This window comes from Dioscorea cayenensis, chromosome 4 (genome assembly GCF_009730915.1).
Source record: "Dioscorea cayenensis subsp. rotundata cultivar TDr96_F1 chromosome 4, TDr96_F1_v2_PseudoChromosome.rev07_lg8_w22 25.fasta, whole genome shotgun sequence".
Lineage (NCBI taxonomy): Eukaryota > Viridiplantae > Streptophyta > Magnoliopsida > Dioscoreales > Dioscoreaceae > Dioscorea > Dioscorea cayenensis.
In genome coordinates, this window is record NC_052474.1 from 21,103,669 (window position 1) to 21,123,576 (window position 19,908).

Here is a 19,908-nt window from a genome sequence, read left to right on the forward strand (position 1 = left end):
GCTTTTATGATAAGTAAAAGGCTACATTCAGTTTTCCTATTGAATTGCTAATGGATCTGATTTCTATAATTTTTCACCCCAGATAAAAGCCCTGAAGATGCAGAACACAATGTTAATATTCTGACAAAATGTGTTCTGGATAAGTGTGCTGATGCAAAGAAATCAGCAAAGTTTACTTCATTTAAAGAGCCTGGGGAAGCTGTTGATCTGGTGATTCCCCTTATCATTGATCTTTACTAAAAGCTTCACTTTGTTTATAATTACCTGATAACTTGAGCAGATTGATTTGTGAGATTGCATGATTCAAAGTTTAATATTTAATCTGCCTAATTTTTAGGTCTTAGTGTTGTTATTTTACTGTTGTTTCTCTTCACTAGGAAAAACAACCATTGCTATGCACCGGACGCACCAAGCCAAGGAACGCATGCTAGCGGTCGGCAGAGCGTGGCTCACCGACAGCGCTTAGCGCCTGCATAGCATGTTCATGCTGCAGACCGCTTCTTGGCACAAGGGGTTGGCAATGCCACACACAATACATGTGCTGAGTTGTGGCATGCCTGGGTTGGCACAACCTAGAAAACAGCTCTAATTCCAGGGTATTAATAAAATTGTTGTTAAATAAATTTTTCACTAAAATAAAACTTTAAGTTGACTCCTATATCAATAAACTAAAAATATAAAGTCCTTGCGAAAATGAAATCATAAATAAAACATTTCATCAACAAGCTATTTTAATTAATAGGTATAAAAGAAATTTTACACACCAATGTTTATATTTAACCTAGATGCATATATTTATATTATTAGGTCTTGCATATATTTGAGTTCAAGGTAAAAATATTGGCCTAAACTCACATCATTTAAATAGTATTTAAAGGAGCTTAGGCAGCCAAAACTCAGACAGCTTGGCTTCTTGACAGCTCTGATTCACAAGCATGGAAATTTTTGGAGAATTTAATTTTGCTAAGAGAACTAAAATGGCATGTGATTTTCACATTAATAATAAAAATATGGGATCACAGTGTTACGTGAAAGAGAACTCAAAATTAGTAATCACTTACTTCTCTTTAACCTAATAAGAATGACATGCGGATCAAAAGGGGGGAGCAACGGCCAAAGGATCAACCCATGATGGTCTTTTGGCATTGTAGTAAAAGTGGGCGATCATTTGCACCAATTCTTCCGATGTTCTAAACTCTGCAAAACCAACAGCCATTGTACAGTTTAGAACAAAAAGGATAGAAGTCAGATCAAACCTTCATGTCATGTATTCAGAAACATCAAACAGATAAAGGAAAAGCTCCCACCTTTCTCTCTGTACAATATCCTGTTCCCTTTTAGGAATAGCAATTGAGGGCCTTCTCGGACTTTAAGTGCATGGGCTAAGTCCGTCTCAATGTTGATATCAATCTTGACAGTCTATCAAGTGATTTATAAAACAATCAATTGTTTCTCCAATGTAAAATTGATGGAAACAAAAGAAAATTCATTGAGATAAAAAACTGTATAAGAGCATGAACATCAAACGAGTAAAATCCCAACATTTGATATTTTGATTTTAGAGAGAATGAAGGGATTATTACCCTTGGAGGCAGCTTATCCTTGGCACTCCAATATACCTTGGCCGCCTTCTCCAGCTCCATCAAAAGCTTCCAGTTATCCTTTGCCCTGGTGCAGCACAACAGATACCTGATTAAACCTTAAAACAATTGTTGCCCTCATCATACTTTTGATGCATCACATTCATGCTCCTGTAAATATGGCACATGCAAAAGCTTGGTACAGTGAGTATATGGAACAGGTAAAAGCAAAGACCATAATCTACACATGATATTGAAGTTTTTGAACTTACCATCAACAAAAGCTCAAACTTAGAATCACAATGTAATGTCACCAGAAAACCTTGCAAAGAGAAATTCATCTACTACAGCACCCATTTCTAAAGGACTGGAAGATGGACATCTGGGACTTGAAACTCAATTACATCCTTCAATTGTGACCATGTAAGCAGGATTAAAACACTAACCTTCATCTCAGGTACGTATAATGTTCTATAGTCAGGAATGTGTTCACACAATATATGCATAACCTATTTGTGTCCTTTCGTCACCAAATATTACGAAGTCTAACATCTAAACCAGAGGAACATTATGCGATAACAGTGAAATTCTTTTGAGAAATTCACATATTCTAAATTGATGTTTTGCATTACCAAGCTTTTTTCCCTAGCTTCAACATGTTAAGATCTCACCAGGGATCATACAACAATCAACAGGAAACAGGCATACTACCCAAAACCACTACTTCCCTTTCTGCAAAACCAGCCTCCCTGCTCAATCAATCAAAAAGGTCCATTCTTGGGCACAAATATCCAAGATCTTTCCCCTTAAATGAGGCTTTCTGGAATTTTTTTTTTTTTTTTTTAAAAAAAAGCTCAGCATTGAGAAGACAAACTCAAACATCATACTTTCATCTTCTTCTCATGTTTCTTCCATCCTCCCACTATTATTTCTATCAACAATCATATATAGCAAGAGATACGAAATCAATGGATACTGAATAAGAAGCAAAATCAGCAACACAGTATCAAAACAGGGTTTAATGCATGAAATTAGAATTTCTCTCTTACCTACCTTCTATAGCGCTCGAAAACAAGCACAACTAGAGGACTTGGATGATATGCAAAACTCTCCCATTCCAAGCAATTGATCTCCTTCACCCAACACGTATCCAATTCACCCTCCCAATCAATCTCCATCCCATCATCCCCCACAACGTTCTTGATAGGGTGCTTGTCGAAGTACTCCGACGCCCTCACTCCCCATCCTACATCCGCATCCAAAGGCCAGTTAGGGTTCTCCTCCTCCACAACCATCGCATCATCATCACTATCCTCTTCCTCCGAATCCGACTCCGATCCTTCATCCTCTTCCAATCTCTCCTTAAGAACCTCCCCCTTTCCTTCTAGAACCTCCGCGTTCTGCTCCCGGATCTCGGCAAAAGTACGTTCAAGAGAAGCACGAACAAAATCCTCGACCTCCGCCACCTCACCCCGCCGGCCACGGCGGGGCTTTCTGGGGATCATCACGGGTATCCCATCGGCAGGCATCTCAGGCTTATCGGAGGAAGCGGTTTCCTTGGGCTTGGCTTGCTTCCGTGGTTTCGATTTTCGTTTAGGGTTTTCCGCTGCTGCGAGGATTGAGAGATGGTGGATTGGGCGGCGACAAGGTATCGAAAGAGAGAAGGAGAAGGGAGTAGAGCTGGAGCTGGAGAAGGAGAAAGGGAAGCAAAAGGGTTTCTTCGAGAGAAGGCCGCCATTGGAGACGATTGAAGACATGGTTTAGCGTGTATATATATATAGTGATGTTCCACAGTGAGTCGAAGAGACGAAGAAGAAGAAGAAGCCGGGGAGAGTGAGAGAAGGGGATATATATATATCTATGGGATATAGATAGAGATATATAGATACATATATATCTGGGAAAGAGGAGCCAGGAGACTAGTGCATGTGACGCCTCAGCTGGAATAAATGAGGGATGAGCCATACTCACGCTAGGCTTGAACCACCCATACACAATCACTATTCATAACTCCTGAAAATACGATCCTCACTGGGGATCGAACTCTCATTCGGGAGCTCTATTCATGTCTGATAGCTAAACATTATGATATATATATATATATATATATATATGTTATTAAAAAAATAATTAAAATGTATACTAGTATTATATACAAGAGAAAATAATAAATATTATAAACATGAGTTTTGTTTGATTTGGTTAAATGAAAACAAAAAAGTTTTTTTTTTCTTAAAAAAAATTGTTAGTAATGGTACAATATTAGATGTATTTTAAATGCTCCATCAGGCGCTTCTAAGTATGCTCCTTAAATATATATATATATATATATGGTAAAAAATAATCTAAATAAACCCCTAGATTATTGTTTTTTAAGTATGTTTGATTTAAAACTGTTGAATCATTATTCGATTGTTTGTTTATATTGTACAATACTATAAAACGCGTTTTTGGTATTATTTATAATGATCAAAGCCGTTAGATTACTATTCCATAGCTACTATAGACGTTCTTAGATTTGAAATTTCAAAGACATTACCGGTCCCTATATATATATATATATATATATATATATATATATATATATATATCAAAAGACATTTTTGGGTTTCAACAAATAAAAATATATAAGTTGATCTTTTAGATATTTCAGCAAGCTAACTCGTGATAAGGGTCACATATAGCCAAATATATGAAATTTGTAGAAGTGTACATACAATTATTTTACTCACAAAGTCATACACACAAATATAATTTTTTTTATGAAAACGATCGGCCATATATATATATATATATATGCGATCTTCTATGTAGATTTTTAGAAAGGCGACAGACCGAACCTGAGATGAACACGTGTAGCGAGCATGACCGATCCACGCCCTCACTGCGAGATGGGGATCGAACTCGTGAGCCACGCCCGACACTCGGGACGTAACACTCTACGCAGGTGCATCTGACGCCAATGGACTCAAAATGGTCGCTTAGCATTTTTCCATGTAGATACCCTAAAAACCCCAGAAGTCCACTCATTTTTTTTTTAGTAAAGTTTTTCGTTTAATAAATACCCTGAAATATCAAAATTCTTATATAACTATATACATAGACGTAGATGGTTGGCCCAATGCCATAAAAAAGCCTTATTCTACCACTCATACGAGTGTTCTGAAAAATTTACTCTCTCAAAATATATCGGCTAAATGTGTGTATATATATATATATATGCATTTTTATAAATATATAATTTATAAAGTTATAATAAAATGTTAAATGCTAGAGATTTATACATAAAAGGTCTATATGAAATGAGAACACAGAACCTCTATGAAAGTACACATAAAATTTCAAGGTTTTTAGCAAGAGTATACATTTGTATGTAAAAAAAAAAAATTTAAAAAAATCAAACTAAAATAAATTGCTTATATACCTTTATAATATTGGACAATTGCTAATGTACTTTTGGAAAAAAAAAATCATATTTGTAAACTCTCACATATTAAGGTATATACTTAAAAAAATAATAATAATAAAGCACAATCAATAATATGATATTTAGAAAAAAAATAAAAATTAGTTTTTTTTACTCAGGGTCAAAATTATATAAGCAAAAATGGCTTTATATATATTACCCATGATTCAAGAAATAAACAGAAATAACACCCTTAAATCTTCTGTTTTTGTTTTGTAATGGGATGAAAATCCAAACTAAATTTTTCTTGAAAACTATCTCCCTTACAAAAACAATATTTCTCTAAAATACATAATTTAAATTTTTTGTATCAATATGTTATATGTGTATATAAACTATACTTTTTTTAATAACGTTTATTATTAAAAAGGGCTACAAACTTTGCATCACATTGTTAGTCATTAGTCATTTGAAAAGCTCTGCCAAGCCAACCACACAATTGATCTATGGAAAAATAGAGTCAAAGGAAGTAACCAAGAACAGCACAACGTTGCACACAATGAAACATAAGAACAAAAATCTTTATTAAAAAAAAATTATGAAAAAAATCTCATTATTTGGATTTTAATCTACTATATATGAACAACAATTTAGCAAAGTAAACAACCTAAATTGGAAAGCAAGATCAATAAAAACAGTTGGTTTGACACATTAAAGATGAGTCAAATGTCACAACCAAAACATTCCACAACTCCAGACATTCAAGGTTCGAACAATGTCGGTATCATTACAGATTAAATTCAGATAGTTCATACTTCCAAGAAAAATCTTATTGCGAAAGCATATGAGTTGGAAGTATAAAAAAAAATATAAAATGTGTATAGAATGCAGAATGCTTACCTGAATTGAATTCCTACCATAGAAAGGCAGGCAAAACATAAGATGGAAGGGCATCAAGTTTCCGGCCGAGAGCATGGACTGCATCAACGTCGGCAACTTCTCCAAAGCTACCAAGTCCTAGTTCAGTGGCATGAACACCACCTGTAATGAATACCGAATCAATCCCTGCTGCGTTCGCTCCTCTTATATCATGGTGGAGAGAGTCTCCAACGGTAATGCAATCAGAAGCATCAACAGCAGCCATGGTCATTGCTGATTTATATATCACCTGACACCCAATTTGATGCGAAGTTAAGCAGTGAAATATTACAATAGTAGTTATATCTGTTTTCCAAAACGAAAAGGGGATTTAATTGTCATGAAAAAAATTTCAATGAGAAAGAACAACTTGAAGGGAGGATTTCATTATGAACAATCATGTTTAAGGATACAGCACATGAATAGCAACAAAAACAAAAAATTCTAGTCATTTGAGTTCTGTTTGAGTAACCATTTGTTTACCTTGTCAGGTTTTCCCATCCATTTTACTTCACCGCCAAGCTTTTCATACTTGTCTGCTAATGTTCCTAGTGGGGAGAAAAACATATACATATTAGAAGATTTTCAACAAAATAAATCAGCGACTACTATTTCTTCCCAACAAAAGAGGTGCATTCCACACACTGAGATTCAGAGATGATATCTGCAGTCTCACCAACCTTACCTGGCATGACGCGCAAAGCTCTAGCTTCCACAGTAACATAATCAGGATTTGCTACTATCATGGGCAATTTCCTTATGGCACAATGCTCTAATATGTGCTCAAGTTCATCAAGGTCCATAGGAAGGGGATCACCAGATGGAAGGCCAAGTGCTTCGGTGCCATGAGCTAGTAAAAAATCTGCATCTTCAACATTTCTCACTACTTGCAAATTTAAACCCTGCATAACGATAGGCAAATCAGTATGGTCATGAATGCATCATCCTCTGGCTATGTAAGTTTGGTCCAATATACTGCTAACAAAAGTGTAGATATGTAAGGCCGAGAACACTATTGGCTTTACTTTTTCTTGACTATAAAATTTTCAGGTGAAACACAATGGCTGAAAGGAAAAGACTCAGCAGAATAAAATTATTCAAGATCTAAAGCTAAGTACTGAAAAACTTGTTCTAGTGTGCTACTGAGCTTATTATTAATGCTAAGTGAAAATGTCTCAAACAAAAGCTTTATCCAAAAGCATTTAGAAAAAAGAATGTTTAAAGAACTGACATGTACCATCAAGAGAATACTCAATGCACTTGAGTATTTCTTCTTGATGGCAAGTTTCAAGATGGATTCATTTACACAGTAATTTAAGAAATAGTTCAGAAAAACTGATAATCTGAGCATACATCAAGAGATATTGCACCTCGACCACTCCATGTCATGTGAACACAAGATCTTCCTAGGGCAGCAAACCAGGGATCATTCCCTCCTGTTACAGATAATAGAAGCAGTAAAAGAACAATTATAAAGCAGTTGATAGGATTTTTAAGAGCAGCTGATAGTTGACAAATAACAGACAAACCAATAAACTAATGCCACTTTTCGACTAACTAACTCAAGAGAACTACTTTATCAAGAAAGATAGTCATTGGCTATGATCTTAAATAGTGAAATTAAAATGTCTAAATATATGAATAAGTCCCATAGAGAGAATGAGAGTTAACTATATTACTAGCATCAATCCAGAAGAACATCTGTATAATCACTCAACTCTTACTCTCCTTTCGTTGAAAAAGGCGCTTAAACATGATTGGAATTTCTAGTTTAGTTCATCAGCATGATGATCTGAAGCTTCAACTTATTGCATGAACTTTCAAGGTTAACAATTCAAAAGGCTTAATCAATCAAAACAACTAGACCAAAAGTAGAACAGAACTGCTCTAGCAAAAATTTACTTAAAAGCAAAGAAGGCTAAATTAGAAGAATTTAAATTTGACCAGAAACAAGGAAGCGTCCAACCTTTCTAGGAATTGATGTGTTAATTCTCCACTTGTGATGGTTCCATGGAAAAGATGAGGATCAAAACCCAAGTTTTTCAACTTGTCCATGGTAACAGATGCTCTTCGTGAAGAGTTACTGATGACAACCATTTTAGCTCCATGGCTAGCTAGCTTTTCTACTATTAGAGCAAAATGGTTTACAATGAGCCATTTTACAGTATGGTCAACGAAAAGGTGATATCATACCATATTAACACCAAAACTTACATGTTGAAATAGCACCCGGATATGGTTTTTTTCCATCATGAAGGACTCCAAACTGATCTAAAAACCATGCCTGTGTATGTAGTTATAGTCATGTATAAAGAGAACCGTGAAATGAAGTACTTCAATATTGTTGTACGACAATTACAAACTCAAATTTCGAGAAGTAGATCACAGAAGTCTAAAAGAATTTACATATAAATTAAAACTTCAGTATTAACAGCTATGCAATAAATGCCCCATGTACATATTCTACTGGAATTTAAGATTTCCCAAAGAGTGAGATATCACAAAAACAAATTCATTTCTCTTGAGGGTAAAAGACGAGATACTTAATACAAGGACTGTGAGAAAAGTTTAACATCGTACACTTCGCCACAATTATTTTCAGTGACAAGCTTAAAAATTTCACATACACACCATCCCTGATATTTGATGCATTTGACACTGCCAACCATAAAACTGATAATTATGATAGATATCATGTCAGAAACATACGAAAATAGAGAAACAGTTTTATTCTTTTGTCTAAGAAACCCCAAAGAAAACAAAAAGCATTAAAACAATGATAGGAAAGTTAACCAATTCTCTCATCCAGATTAAGCAACTCATCAATAAAAGTGTAAAATACTAGTTAGCAAAGCGAATAAAAAGGAAAACAATGAAAAACAATGAACAAAATCCAATCACTTCCCTAACAACTCCACTGCAACATCAATTTGTGAAGTGTAAACGCATCAAAAATTGCAATTTAGTCAATCAATCTTCTAAGAAGCCGTAAACCAGGCCAGAAAAAATGCTAAGAGTTTCTTATCAGCTAAAATTCAAAAACAATCAAAAATTTCTCAACACAAACAAGACGGAAAAAGCTCCAAAGCATATCACCACAGCAATCAAAAGACCATCTAGATTTCCGCAGTTTATTTTCGTGCATTCCACCAAATAAACAAAGTAGAGAAGCACAAAAGCATTCCATTCTGTGCATATAAAACCAAGCTAATAACATACGAAAAAAAGTCCATTTTCACTACTGGATTTCAATAAGGAACCTTGTAGCGACCGGACTCAGCAAGCGTTCGGATCCCATCAAGGCACCGGAAGACCCGCTGGAGCTCGCCGCCAGCGGCACCGGAGGTCGGAGAGATGGAGCACCTCGCCGCCATCGAGGTTCCCGGGAATCGAGCAAGAGATTCAATGAAAGAGATCAAAAAGAAGGATGTTTTTTTTTTCTTTCTGCTTATTACCCCCTTGAAAATATTGAAATTTCATATTAGTCCCTTTCAACTTCAAAAATAACTTTGCACCTATATAAATACATGTTAGTTAAACCTTCTTTCATTTATTAATGATTAATTTTTTTTTTTAAAAAAAAAAACTTTGTTATATAGGTAGCATATATTTTCAAAGTATTAATTAATTATTTTATAGATACTAATAACTTAAAATTCAAAAAACACTGTAACAATGCATTACACCCATAAATAAAATATAAAAAAATTTCAGGATAAATTACTCAAGTTCATAAGATTAGGGTTTGAGCTAACAAAAAAAAGGCTGAATTTCAGGTGCACTCAGACTTGAAATCATTCAATAAACAGTGAATTTTCAGAAAAGATGAACAAAACTTTACAGAGTCAGTGATCAATCCATAGTTAAACTATTTTGAAATTGCTTATAATTACTGAAACAAATTCGACCATTGTTCATCGCAAAAGGATGATATTCCACATAACATTACTATAGCATTGAAATATATACATATCGATCACTCGAAAAGTTAGTTAGCCACTTAATACTTGTACAAAAGTCTGCAGTTAAAAGAGAAGAGACTTTTTGGCAGCTCAGTAAAGTCGAATTGGAGATGCATCCGGCGATGCTATGAACAATCTCTGCATTCATCAGATATCGAGTTGACGAACAGAATCATCGACGTGATCCTCAGCCTTGAGCTTCTTCGGTTGGTAAGCGTGGAATGTAGAGACGCTAACAAAGACTTTAACTGCTGCAATTGGAGCAGTGGTGATTTCATTGGTTGTATTCTTTCTTTGTAATCTCTGACTGCAGTTAAGAGATTCAGAATTCAGCCTTATGACATGTATCAAATATAAACAGAAATTCTTCGGAGAAACGAAATAATGTGTAAATCGGCTAATTGATAGATAGATAGATAGATAGAAATTATAATTATTTGGTAATGTTCGCAGGATTGAACTGGGATATAAGGATACCTCGTCAGAGTTTTGGACGTTTTGACCAAGAAGGAGATAATTATTCCTGCATATATTGTTTAAACTACTGGCCTGGTCTTCTGCCATGGGGCAACCGAGGTATTTGATCCTCCTGCAAGATGATACATGTTGACAAATAACTCTACGAAAAGTACCGCGGCACAATATTGACTAGTATCAATGAGAAGAAAAAATAATTGAGAAAACTGAGGTTTATGCAAGAAACTGAAAATAGGTGAAAAAGAAAACAATGAACAGACACCTGAAGCATATCGTGGTAGAACCAATGCATTCGTGACTGATTTCCAAGAGGTTCTTGGTTGAACTGACCCTGTAACATGTGAGATGAAGTTAACTTTGAAAGGTCAAATCTTAATAAACAAGACGAAATTTATCAATAGTGAAGAATGGAAGATATAAGTAGTTCAATTTCATAGAGACCGCGAAAAAAAAAATTTATGCTGTGGATACATATAATTCAGTTAAAACATTTACATACAAAGAATATAGATGAAAGTGCATTTTGATCCCTAAACTATACCTTTGTATTCACTTTGTCCCTAAATGTAAAACAAATTTATTTTGGTTCTTGGACTACAGAAAGAGAATGAATAATCCCTAACCTATGAAAACAGCTAACAATTTTGGTAGTCATTCAAAAGAGAAGAACTTTAGGCCGTAATGAAATTTTAGGTATAGTCCAGGAACCAAAAGTTCACTTCTACCAAGAAACATAATATTGTTTGGCAGCTGAAGTACTAACCTGTAATATATTATTGTGTTGCACCCTTGATTGGGCATCAATATGATGTTGATGGTTGATAGGTACTCCAAAGTGGCTACCAAATGACAAGTCATTGCGAGAGATTTCTTCCTAAATTAATAGACCAAGAATTAAAAATTAGTCATTGTAAAGCAGGAGGAGCAACAATAAAGATGCAAAAATTCGAACAACTAGAACAGTCAGAAACCATTAGGTTGATGCCGCCTTGAATCCCAATATGACTGCCAATATGTGTTGGAGCACATCTAACCATGTCACTTGGTTCTCCAACCAAGGATGTTCTTAGAGAATGCTGGTACATCAGTTCAAAAATACAAAGATAAGTGATAAGAAAAGGTGGAAGTTTGATCGTATAAGTGCAGTTTAGTCCTAAACCAGATAATGTCCATTTTGGTCCAAGGATAAAAGAATAATAGGGATACGATCTAGGACCAAAATGAACATGATTTGGTTCCAGGAACTAAAATGAATATAGAGTTATTCTTCAGAGAGCAAAAGTGCACTTGCACCATAGTTAAACAAACGAGTATCTCAAAGAAGGAAAATACCATTTCCTGATTTGCAACTACTGTAGTTTCCATTTCTGACTCTTTCCTTTTCTTTGGAGGCCGACCTCTCCGTTTTCCTGGTGTGCCATTAGGATTCTTGGAACAATCCAATGGATGTGCCTCTGAAGGATTCCCACTGCTTTCACTCAACGTGGTTGCACAACTTGCAAACTTTAATCGCCTATCACCTGTGTTCTCGTCCAGAAGACACTCCTCTGCCTCTTTGATCAACTTCAATGCAAGATGGTATTTATCATCAGACATGACCCCTAAATCAATCAGCTGATGACAACGTTGGGATAAATAACCATAACGATCCATTGAGTCATTCAGTTCAACATCAACAGAGGAACGAGCTAAAGCACACAACTGTTTGCAGTCCTTTTTCCAACGATTAAGAATGTAATGTGATGGAATCTCATATATCTGTTGTGACTTCAGCACAGAAAGCGCATGCCGGCATAAGAATCCTTTAAATTGGAAACAACCACAAATGCATTGGACTTGGAGGTCATCTGCATTGTACAAAACTTGATGATCTTTATAAACTGTTTTTTTCCCATCTTCCATATAAACTGATTCTTTCACTTCAAAGGTAGAGATTGATCCTTCCTCTTTAACCAGCAAAGCATCACAATACATTGTGGCCTTCAGTTCATCCTGAAATTTTTTGAACAAATTGAGAGTGTATTGTTTAGAAATCTGCTCTTCCATATAAAATTTTGAGATCAAGTGTCGACTTTTGTTTAGTGATTCAGAATCTGCTTGAGCTTCCTTCTCATACTTAGCTAGTAAAGCAGCTTCGTATTTACAGATAAACTGCTTGAAGGGACTCTCCTTATGCACCAGCCCTTCGAAAAATGCCCCCATACTTTCAGTACGATTAGTTACAGACATACCTGCCCAAAAAGAATCTTTAAGAAAAGCAGGGACCCAAGAGTGCCTAATGTCATAAATCAGGCGAAACCAGTCACTGCCTTCAAGACCATAATACTCAATATTTTTCTTCCACTCACATTCAAACTCTTCTACAGTCAAAGAGTCACATACTACTTTCTTCAATGCATCCTTAACAGCTTGATGCTCTGGAAAATTTCTCAATTTTTCTGGTATCTTTCTCAAGATTTGCCACAGGCATATACGATGGCGAACATCAGGGAAAACATGGGAAACTGCATCTTGGATTGCCTTACAGTGATCAGTAATTATGGCATTTGGGGGCTTCCCCGACATACACGCTACCCAAGCCTTAAACAACCAAACATAAGACCCAATGGTTTCATCGGAAAGCATACCACAACCTAGCAATACAGGCTGACCATGATGATTAACTCCAATAAATAAAACAAGAGGTGTAGAGCATTTATTACTCAAATGTGTCGTATCAAATGAAACCACATCACTGAAATACTCATATGCAATCCTAGACCTTGAGTCGGCCCAGAATACACTTCTTAAACGACTTTCCTCATCTAAATCAACCAAGTGAAAGAAGTTTGAATTTTTCTTCTGCATGCGTGTAAAAAACTGCTGCATAGCTTCATTATCTCCTGGCCCAATCTTCAAGTGGCCTCTTTCAACTGAATTTTTTAACTCATCTTCATCAATTGGTAAATTTTCACTTCCGCTGTCACGTAAGAGTGTATGGGCAAACCTGTTAGGTCGTATCACCCTATCACTAGAAAGTATTTTGAAGCATTTCAAGTATCGTTTCATCGATGGGTTTAGAGGGTGATTATGCTCAGTATTCGCTTTCTCCAAATGCAACAAACCGTCAGCATGTCTCTTCAACCTAATTGATGCTGGGCAGTTTGTTTTTGCTGTCACTCTCGACTGGTAGCGTTCACTTCCTCGGCCCTTCCCCCACTTGTGACAAACAAGTATTAACTGGTAGCATTCCCCATTTGTAGTAAAAGTGGACCTTCTCACAGCTGTACCGAATCCCAACTTCTGAGCATATTGCTTATAAAAATTGCACGCCTCTACATAGGATGTAAATGTCATCCCTACATGAGGTATACTTTCTCCTCCATTTGCATTATCCACATTCACCTGATCTTCTTTGGTACCTGCACCTATTTGATCGTCATTTTTAGGAGATTTGTATCCTTCATCCTCGTCCAAAAGGGTATCCTTGACAGACCCATCTGAAGTATCCTAACAAAAGGAAAGAAACTGATATAGGTAGCTAGAAAATATTAAAGCACAAGAAGTACTACTACATGTTACGCCTACAACATGCACGTCTTCTGAGAACAAGCTAAAGGAAAATGAAAATTCTTACTTTCTGTGTTTTCACAATCTACTCTAGTGCCTGTGTGATCCCCATTCAGGAAAGCTTCCTCGCCTTCGCAATGGGCTTCTTGCATGGAAGAAAATACCCCCTTGTGCACATTTAAGGATCCATTGACTAAAGGCTCATCTGCCATCACCTGATCAAATAAATAGTTAAACAAGAACCAGCAATTGAAAATGAAAATAAAAAGATAGCACATACATTACTCTTTAGCATGAGATTAAACACAAGGATCCTCGGCATAAACTTTTATCAGCAATATATACCCAATGCAAGAATGTAAGCTTGAGATAAGCAACCAAACTGAAAATTTTCTTAACACTACTCTTCATTCACAGTGCTATTCCCACCACATATCCCAACTTTTCATATATACATAATTAAAAAGTAAAATCTTAACCAAGCAAGTAACTCCCAAAAAACAACAACAACAACAATGATATGAATTTTACAAAACAAAATAACAACAAAAAAAAAACTTTTTTTAATTTTTGGTAGTTTGCAAACCTATTGTGCACACACTGTAATTTGCAATTTCTCAATAAAAAACTCAAAAGGAGAAAGAAAACGATCACATTTCAAGCAACAAACTTGATTATTAAACAGCTCAAGAATTCCATTTATCATCAATAAACAAGAAATAATACAAACAAACAAAAAAATTAAATTTTTTTAACGAATAAATCATGCAGCTCTCCGATCCTAATCCAAACAATAAAAATTAGGTCAAAAAAAGCAAAGACCTCACCTTGAGGCGTGATATCAATACCAGAGACGTATCCAATTCTAGGGCAATAGCTAGGGTTAGAGAACGAACTAGGGTTTCAGGACCGCGCCGAGAGAGCGAGGAAGACGAGAGGAATGGGAATGGAGGCTGAGGTAAGAGTGCACGGTGAGAAATTTGGTGCGCTTGGATTTAATGAATTCATAAACAGACCGAAAATTTAGACTCTGAGAAAAGTGACCTCACAAAAAGGACTAATCAGAATGGCAATTTATGGTTGGGTGAGCTTATAAGGTGAGTTAATTGATTTTCTAACAGAAATTATTAAATGGTTTTGCACGCCAAATTAAGAGTCCAAAATAACCGAGATATGTTTTTCACATATATCCCTCAACAATCATAATTTTGCATGAACCTCCATAGAATTGCATACTTAACAGACACAAAAAAAACACAAACACACAGAGATATATATATATATATACACTAATAAAAAGTTACAAATACAACTAATAAGTATAAATATTATTTATAAAATTTTCAGAGAATTAAGCTCTATTAGCGAACTTAGCTTAGTCTTTTTATGTTGAGTGTTTATTTTGGAAAATACTCAAAATTAAATTTTAAAGACCAAAAAAAGTGAGAGTACACGTCCAATTTTAATAACTGTCACCATTGATAGAGGATGGAAATAAGTATTTAGCCAGCTCACAATAGATGACCCCTTTGGGTCATATTTATAGAACCAATAAATATACAAGTATAAGTGTACGTATGTATATACACATATACATACACAATGTACATACATCAATATATATCTAACACGCCCCCTCAAACTCACGGTGGGTCATAAACCGAGAGTTTGGCAATCAAAAACTGAAACCGTGAGATTGTATGTGCTTTAGTGAAAATATCAGCAAGCTGCTGTATAGAGGCAATATAAGGAAGAATAATACTGCCAGCAATATAATGATGACTAACAAAGTGAAGAGCGATCTCAAGATGCTTTGTACGTTCATGAAAGACAGGATTAGCAGCGATTTTAATGGCACTCTGGTTGTCACAGTGTATAGGAGTAGGGGCAGTGACAAAGACACCAAAGTCCATCAAAAACTGTCTCAACCAAAGAACCTCCTTAGCAGTAGAAGACATAGCACCATACTCTGCTTCAGCAGTAGAAAGAGCAACAGTAGATTGTTTCTTACTTTTCCAAGAGATAAGAGAATCTCCAAAAAAAAATACAGAAACCAGTAGTAGAACGTCGATCAGAGGCATCACCTGCCCAATCAGCATCACAATAGGCGCGCAACTCAAGAGAAGATGTGGCAGAAAAAAGTAAAGAGCGAGATATAGTGCCATGAAGATAACGAAGAACGCGTAAGAGGGCAGCGTAATGAGTAGAGCGAGGAGTACTCACAAATTGACTAAGAACTCGAACAACATATACAATATCAAGCCGAGTAATAGTCAGATAAACAAGAGCACCAACAAGCGCACGATAGCGAGTAGGATCAGGCAGAGGCTCACCATCAGAAGAGGAGAGCCGGTGATGTAGCTCAATAGGAGTTGAGGCAGGTCGAAAATCGCTGATATCGACCATCGAAAAAAATGTCGATATGTACTTCGCTTGGGGACACCAAGTAACCCTCGACGAGAATAAGCAAACCTCAAGACCAAGAAAAATAACGAAGAGGACCAAGATCTTTCATCCGAAACTCGTGTGTAAACCGTTGTTTCAAACAAAGAACAATATCAACATCATCACCAGCTGATAACCATATCATCAACATAAAGAAGTAAAAATAGTGATGCCCTCGAGAGGTTTGCTGAGTAAAGAGGGCATAATCGAAGAGCTCTCGGTGAAACCAAGAGTAAGAACCACATTAGTGAAAATCAGCTCAAACCCGAGCACGAGGAGCCCGTTTGAGTCCATAGATAGCTTTCGCGAAGATGATGACATGTTGAGAAGGATGAGAGAAACCAGGAGGAGGAGTCATATAAACATACTCAGAAAGATTGCCATGTAGGAAGGCATTGGTCACGTCTAACTGATGAAGTGGCCAGTGACGAGTAGTAGAAATAGCAAAAAGAAGGCAAACAGTAGTCAATTTGGCTACAGGAGCAAATGTCTCCTCATAATCAATGCCATACTCCTGAGTAAAACCACGAGCAACAAGACGCGCTTTGTGGCGCTCAATACTACCATCAGCTCGGGTCTTGACTCGATAAACCCATCGACAACTGATAGGAGTAACACCAGATGGAAGAGGAACAAGATCCCATGTATGCATGCGCTGTAGAGCATTAAGTTCTTCAGACATAGCTTGTTGCCACTAGGGATGTTTCACTGCCTCACGATAAGACTGTGGCTCGGAATGCGAGTGAATAGTGGCAAGAAAGGCTTGGAAATCAGGAGAATAAGAAGATGAGAGAGAAAGGGCGTACTGAGCAGGAGGCCGACGAGGGCGGTCTGGGTAACGACGGGGAACAACAGGAACATCTTCAGGAGAGGATGGGTCGGCGGAGAGAGGAGTTGAATCGCCAGAATCACCAAAATTATCAATGCACCCAGAGGAAGGGGAAGGAGGAACAGAGGAAGTGTCGATGGAGACATTTGGAAAGGGCACTGAATTAGCAGTTGTGGTAGAACTCGGAAGAACTATGGAGCGGAGAGGAGAAGATGCAGTGGTAGTAGAAGACTGAAGAAAGGAAAGATTTGGGGAGGATGAAGAAAAGTATGGAGTATCTTCAAGAAAAGTGACATTACGGGAAATACGAAGACGGTGAGAATGAGGATCATAACAGCGATAGCTCTTATGTTCAGAACTATATCCAAGAAAAATACACATGGTAGAACGAGGAGAAAGTTTGGTTAGCTCGACAGTGGGCAGAAGAACAAAACATGTGCAGCCAAACGTGCGAAGATGACCATATGAGGGAGGAAGGGAGTATAGACGCTCATAAGGTGTGATACCAGATAGAATGGAGGTAGGAGTGCGATTGATGAGATAGACGGATGTAAGAATGGATTCAGCCCAGAATGATTGAGGGACAGAAGAGGCAAAAAGAAGTGCACGTGCAGTGTCTAATATATGGCGATGTTTACGCTCAGCAACACCATTCTGAGCAGGTGTATAAGGACAGGACTGCTGTGGAAGAGTACCGTGAGGGGAAAGTAATGTGCGAAAGGATGTAGAGAGATACTCGCGTGCCCCGTCGGAGCGAAAAATCTTAATACGTTTACCAAACTGAGTATATACCATTTGCGTAAATTGAGAGTAAATGGCAAAAACCTCAGATCGGGAACGCATTAAATAAAGACAGGTATATCGCGAGAAATCATCAACAAAAGAGATGTAATAGAAGAAACCACCAAGAGAAGAGAAGGGTGCAGGACCCCAAACATCAGAATGAACTAGATCAAAAGTAGATTCCGAAATAGATTCTCGTGAAGAAAAAGGAAGAGCAGTGGGTTTAGCAAGCTTACAACCCATACATGGATGTGGAGGAAGAGAAGAAACAGAGCCAAGATTACCTGAACTTGTTAAGAGTTTCAGGCGAGAACTAGATAAGTGTCCGAGGCGACAGTGCCAACGATCAACAGAACATACAGAAGCGACAATATCAGAAGATGGAGGAGCTGGAAGATGAAGAGAATCTAAGTGATAGAGGCCGCCAACTCTACGCCCGATCCCAATCCTCTGTCCTGTAAGATTGTCCTGCACGGTACAAATAGAGGAAGAAAAGGTAACTGTGAGACCATGATCAGTTAGCTGACTAACAGAAAGAAAATTGAGGGCTAGGCCAGGGACATGATGAATGTGAGGAATGTCAAATGAAGTGGACCGAAGACGACCACACTGCATGGCAGGATGAAGACTCCCATCAGAAGTACGAACACTAGAAAAGGTATGAGGCGCAGTAATAGAGACTAGGTTAGAGGTATTGGCAGTCATATGATGAGTGGCACCAGAATCTAAAAATCCGTATGAGGAAGACATACCGGAGGCAATGACGTAGCAGGAGGAAACACTGGAGGGCGAGAGCACGGCGCATAGCATGAATCGCCTCAGAGGTCGAGCAACTTGAGAAAGAAGATCGCGGAAGGAGAATCGAAGCGTAAAATGTAGGCGCATGGGGAAGAAACAGGAGATCGAGGCGAGGGCTAGATCGGTGATGATCGCCGCAATGTCGCTGTCAAGCTTCGACATTGATTTTTTTCATATGACCAAGACGCTTGCAGTAATGACAGATAACAGAAGACTGAGTGGAGGTTGATGAAACAAGAGCTGGTGGCACAGAAAGTACTTTAGGGGATCGTGGAGATGTGACAGCAAGAACTGTGTCTGTAGGAATAAGCCGTGGAGATAATGTGTTGAGACGTGTTTCTTCGGCAATAACACTACGAATAACATCATCAAATGTTGGAAGAGGGTCTCGATTGAGCGCTGATCGCGAATCGACCTCAAAAATCCGGGACGAAGACGCATCAGAAAGTCAAAGGTGCGCTGTGTTTGGCGAGACTGAGTGCGGATTTTGCAACATGTGCATTTTAGGCATGTGGACGCTTCCAATGAATCAACCTAACGCCATAAGGACCGTAGGTCACTGACATATTCTCTAACAAAACGCTCACGCTGCTGAATGTGAGTAAGATCTTGTAAAATGGCATACTGACGAGCAGAGCTGGAATGTTGAAACATATGAGCTAAGTGGTCCCACATTGCATGAAAGCGAGGGGAAGATGTCCAATTTCCATACGGACATCAATCTCACAAGACTGACAAATGATAATCATGGTACGATGATCAGCAAGGGTCCATGATGCATCCGGAGTGGAGGGTTGGGGAGAGGTACCGTCGACATGGCCAAGTAGATCCATACCAAGTAAAACAATGCGAACAATAGTAAACCATTCTCTGTAATTGGCGCCGCTTTAGTTTGATGTCGATTTGGAGCTAGGAAATGTGGAGTAGAGGAGGTTGATGCCATTTGTTGTTGATGGTTTTGGAATAGGAAATAATATGAGATGCTAGTAAGGATATGAAATAATAGTAAACATAATCCGTTTTTATAATATATATATATATAAATATATAAATAGACATGTACCGTAGAAAGATAAGAAAGAAATCCAAAAAGAAAGTTTTTTTTTTAATAGGTATTATATATTATATATATTATATTGTACTGAGAATCAAAACAAACAG

General features: G+C 37.3%; 3 protein-coding genes across 3 annotated transcripts; all 3 read right to left on the reverse strand.

The window, feature by feature from the left end:
* Positions 1-978: 978 nt before the first annotated feature.
* LOC120258092 (thioredoxin-like fold domain-containing protein MRL7 homolog, chloroplastic) lies at positions 979-3,408 on the reverse strand. Its single transcript, XM_039265438.1, has 4 exons — positions 2,634-3,408; positions 1,584-1,668; positions 1,308-1,419; positions 979-1,197 (listed from the first exon to the last, which is right to left on the reverse strand). Exons 1-4 carry the CDS (start codon positions 3,335-3,337, stop codon positions 1,094-1,096), a joined length of 1,005 nt encoding a protein of 334 aa, XP_039121372.1. The 5' UTR covers positions 3,338-3,408; the 3' UTR covers positions 979-1,093.
* A 2,263-nt stretch (positions 3,409-5,671) lies between these two features.
* On the reverse strand, positions 5,672-9,310 carry LOC120258774. The gene is made up of 8 exons (XM_039266208.1): positions 9,165-9,310; positions 8,119-8,188; positions 7,849-8,030; positions 7,771-7,786; positions 7,258-7,340; positions 6,590-6,806; positions 6,388-6,452; positions 5,672-6,154 (listed from the first exon to the last, which is right to left on the reverse strand). Exons 1-8 carry the CDS (start codon positions 9,276-9,278, stop codon positions 5,900-5,902), a joined length of 1,002 nt encoding a protein of 333 aa, XP_039122142.1. The 5' UTR covers positions 9,279-9,310; the 3' UTR covers positions 5,672-5,899.
* A 454-nt stretch (positions 9,311-9,764) lies between these two features.
* LOC120258915 (protein FAR1-RELATED SEQUENCE 6-like) lies at positions 9,765-14,885 on the reverse strand. Its single transcript, XM_039266386.1, has 8 exons — positions 14,720-14,885; positions 13,960-14,107; positions 11,676-13,832; positions 11,315-11,419; positions 11,107-11,217; positions 10,606-10,674; positions 10,344-10,455; positions 9,765-10,173 (listed from the first exon to the last, which is right to left on the reverse strand). The coding sequence occupies exons 3-7, from the start codon at positions 13,677-13,679 to the stop codon at positions 10,408-10,410; spliced, it is 2,337 nt and encodes a 778-aa protein (XP_039122320.1). The 5' UTR covers positions 13,680-13,832; positions 13,960-14,107; positions 14,720-14,885; the 3' UTR covers positions 9,765-10,173; positions 10,344-10,407.
* Positions 14,886-19,908: the final 5,023 nt, after the last annotated feature.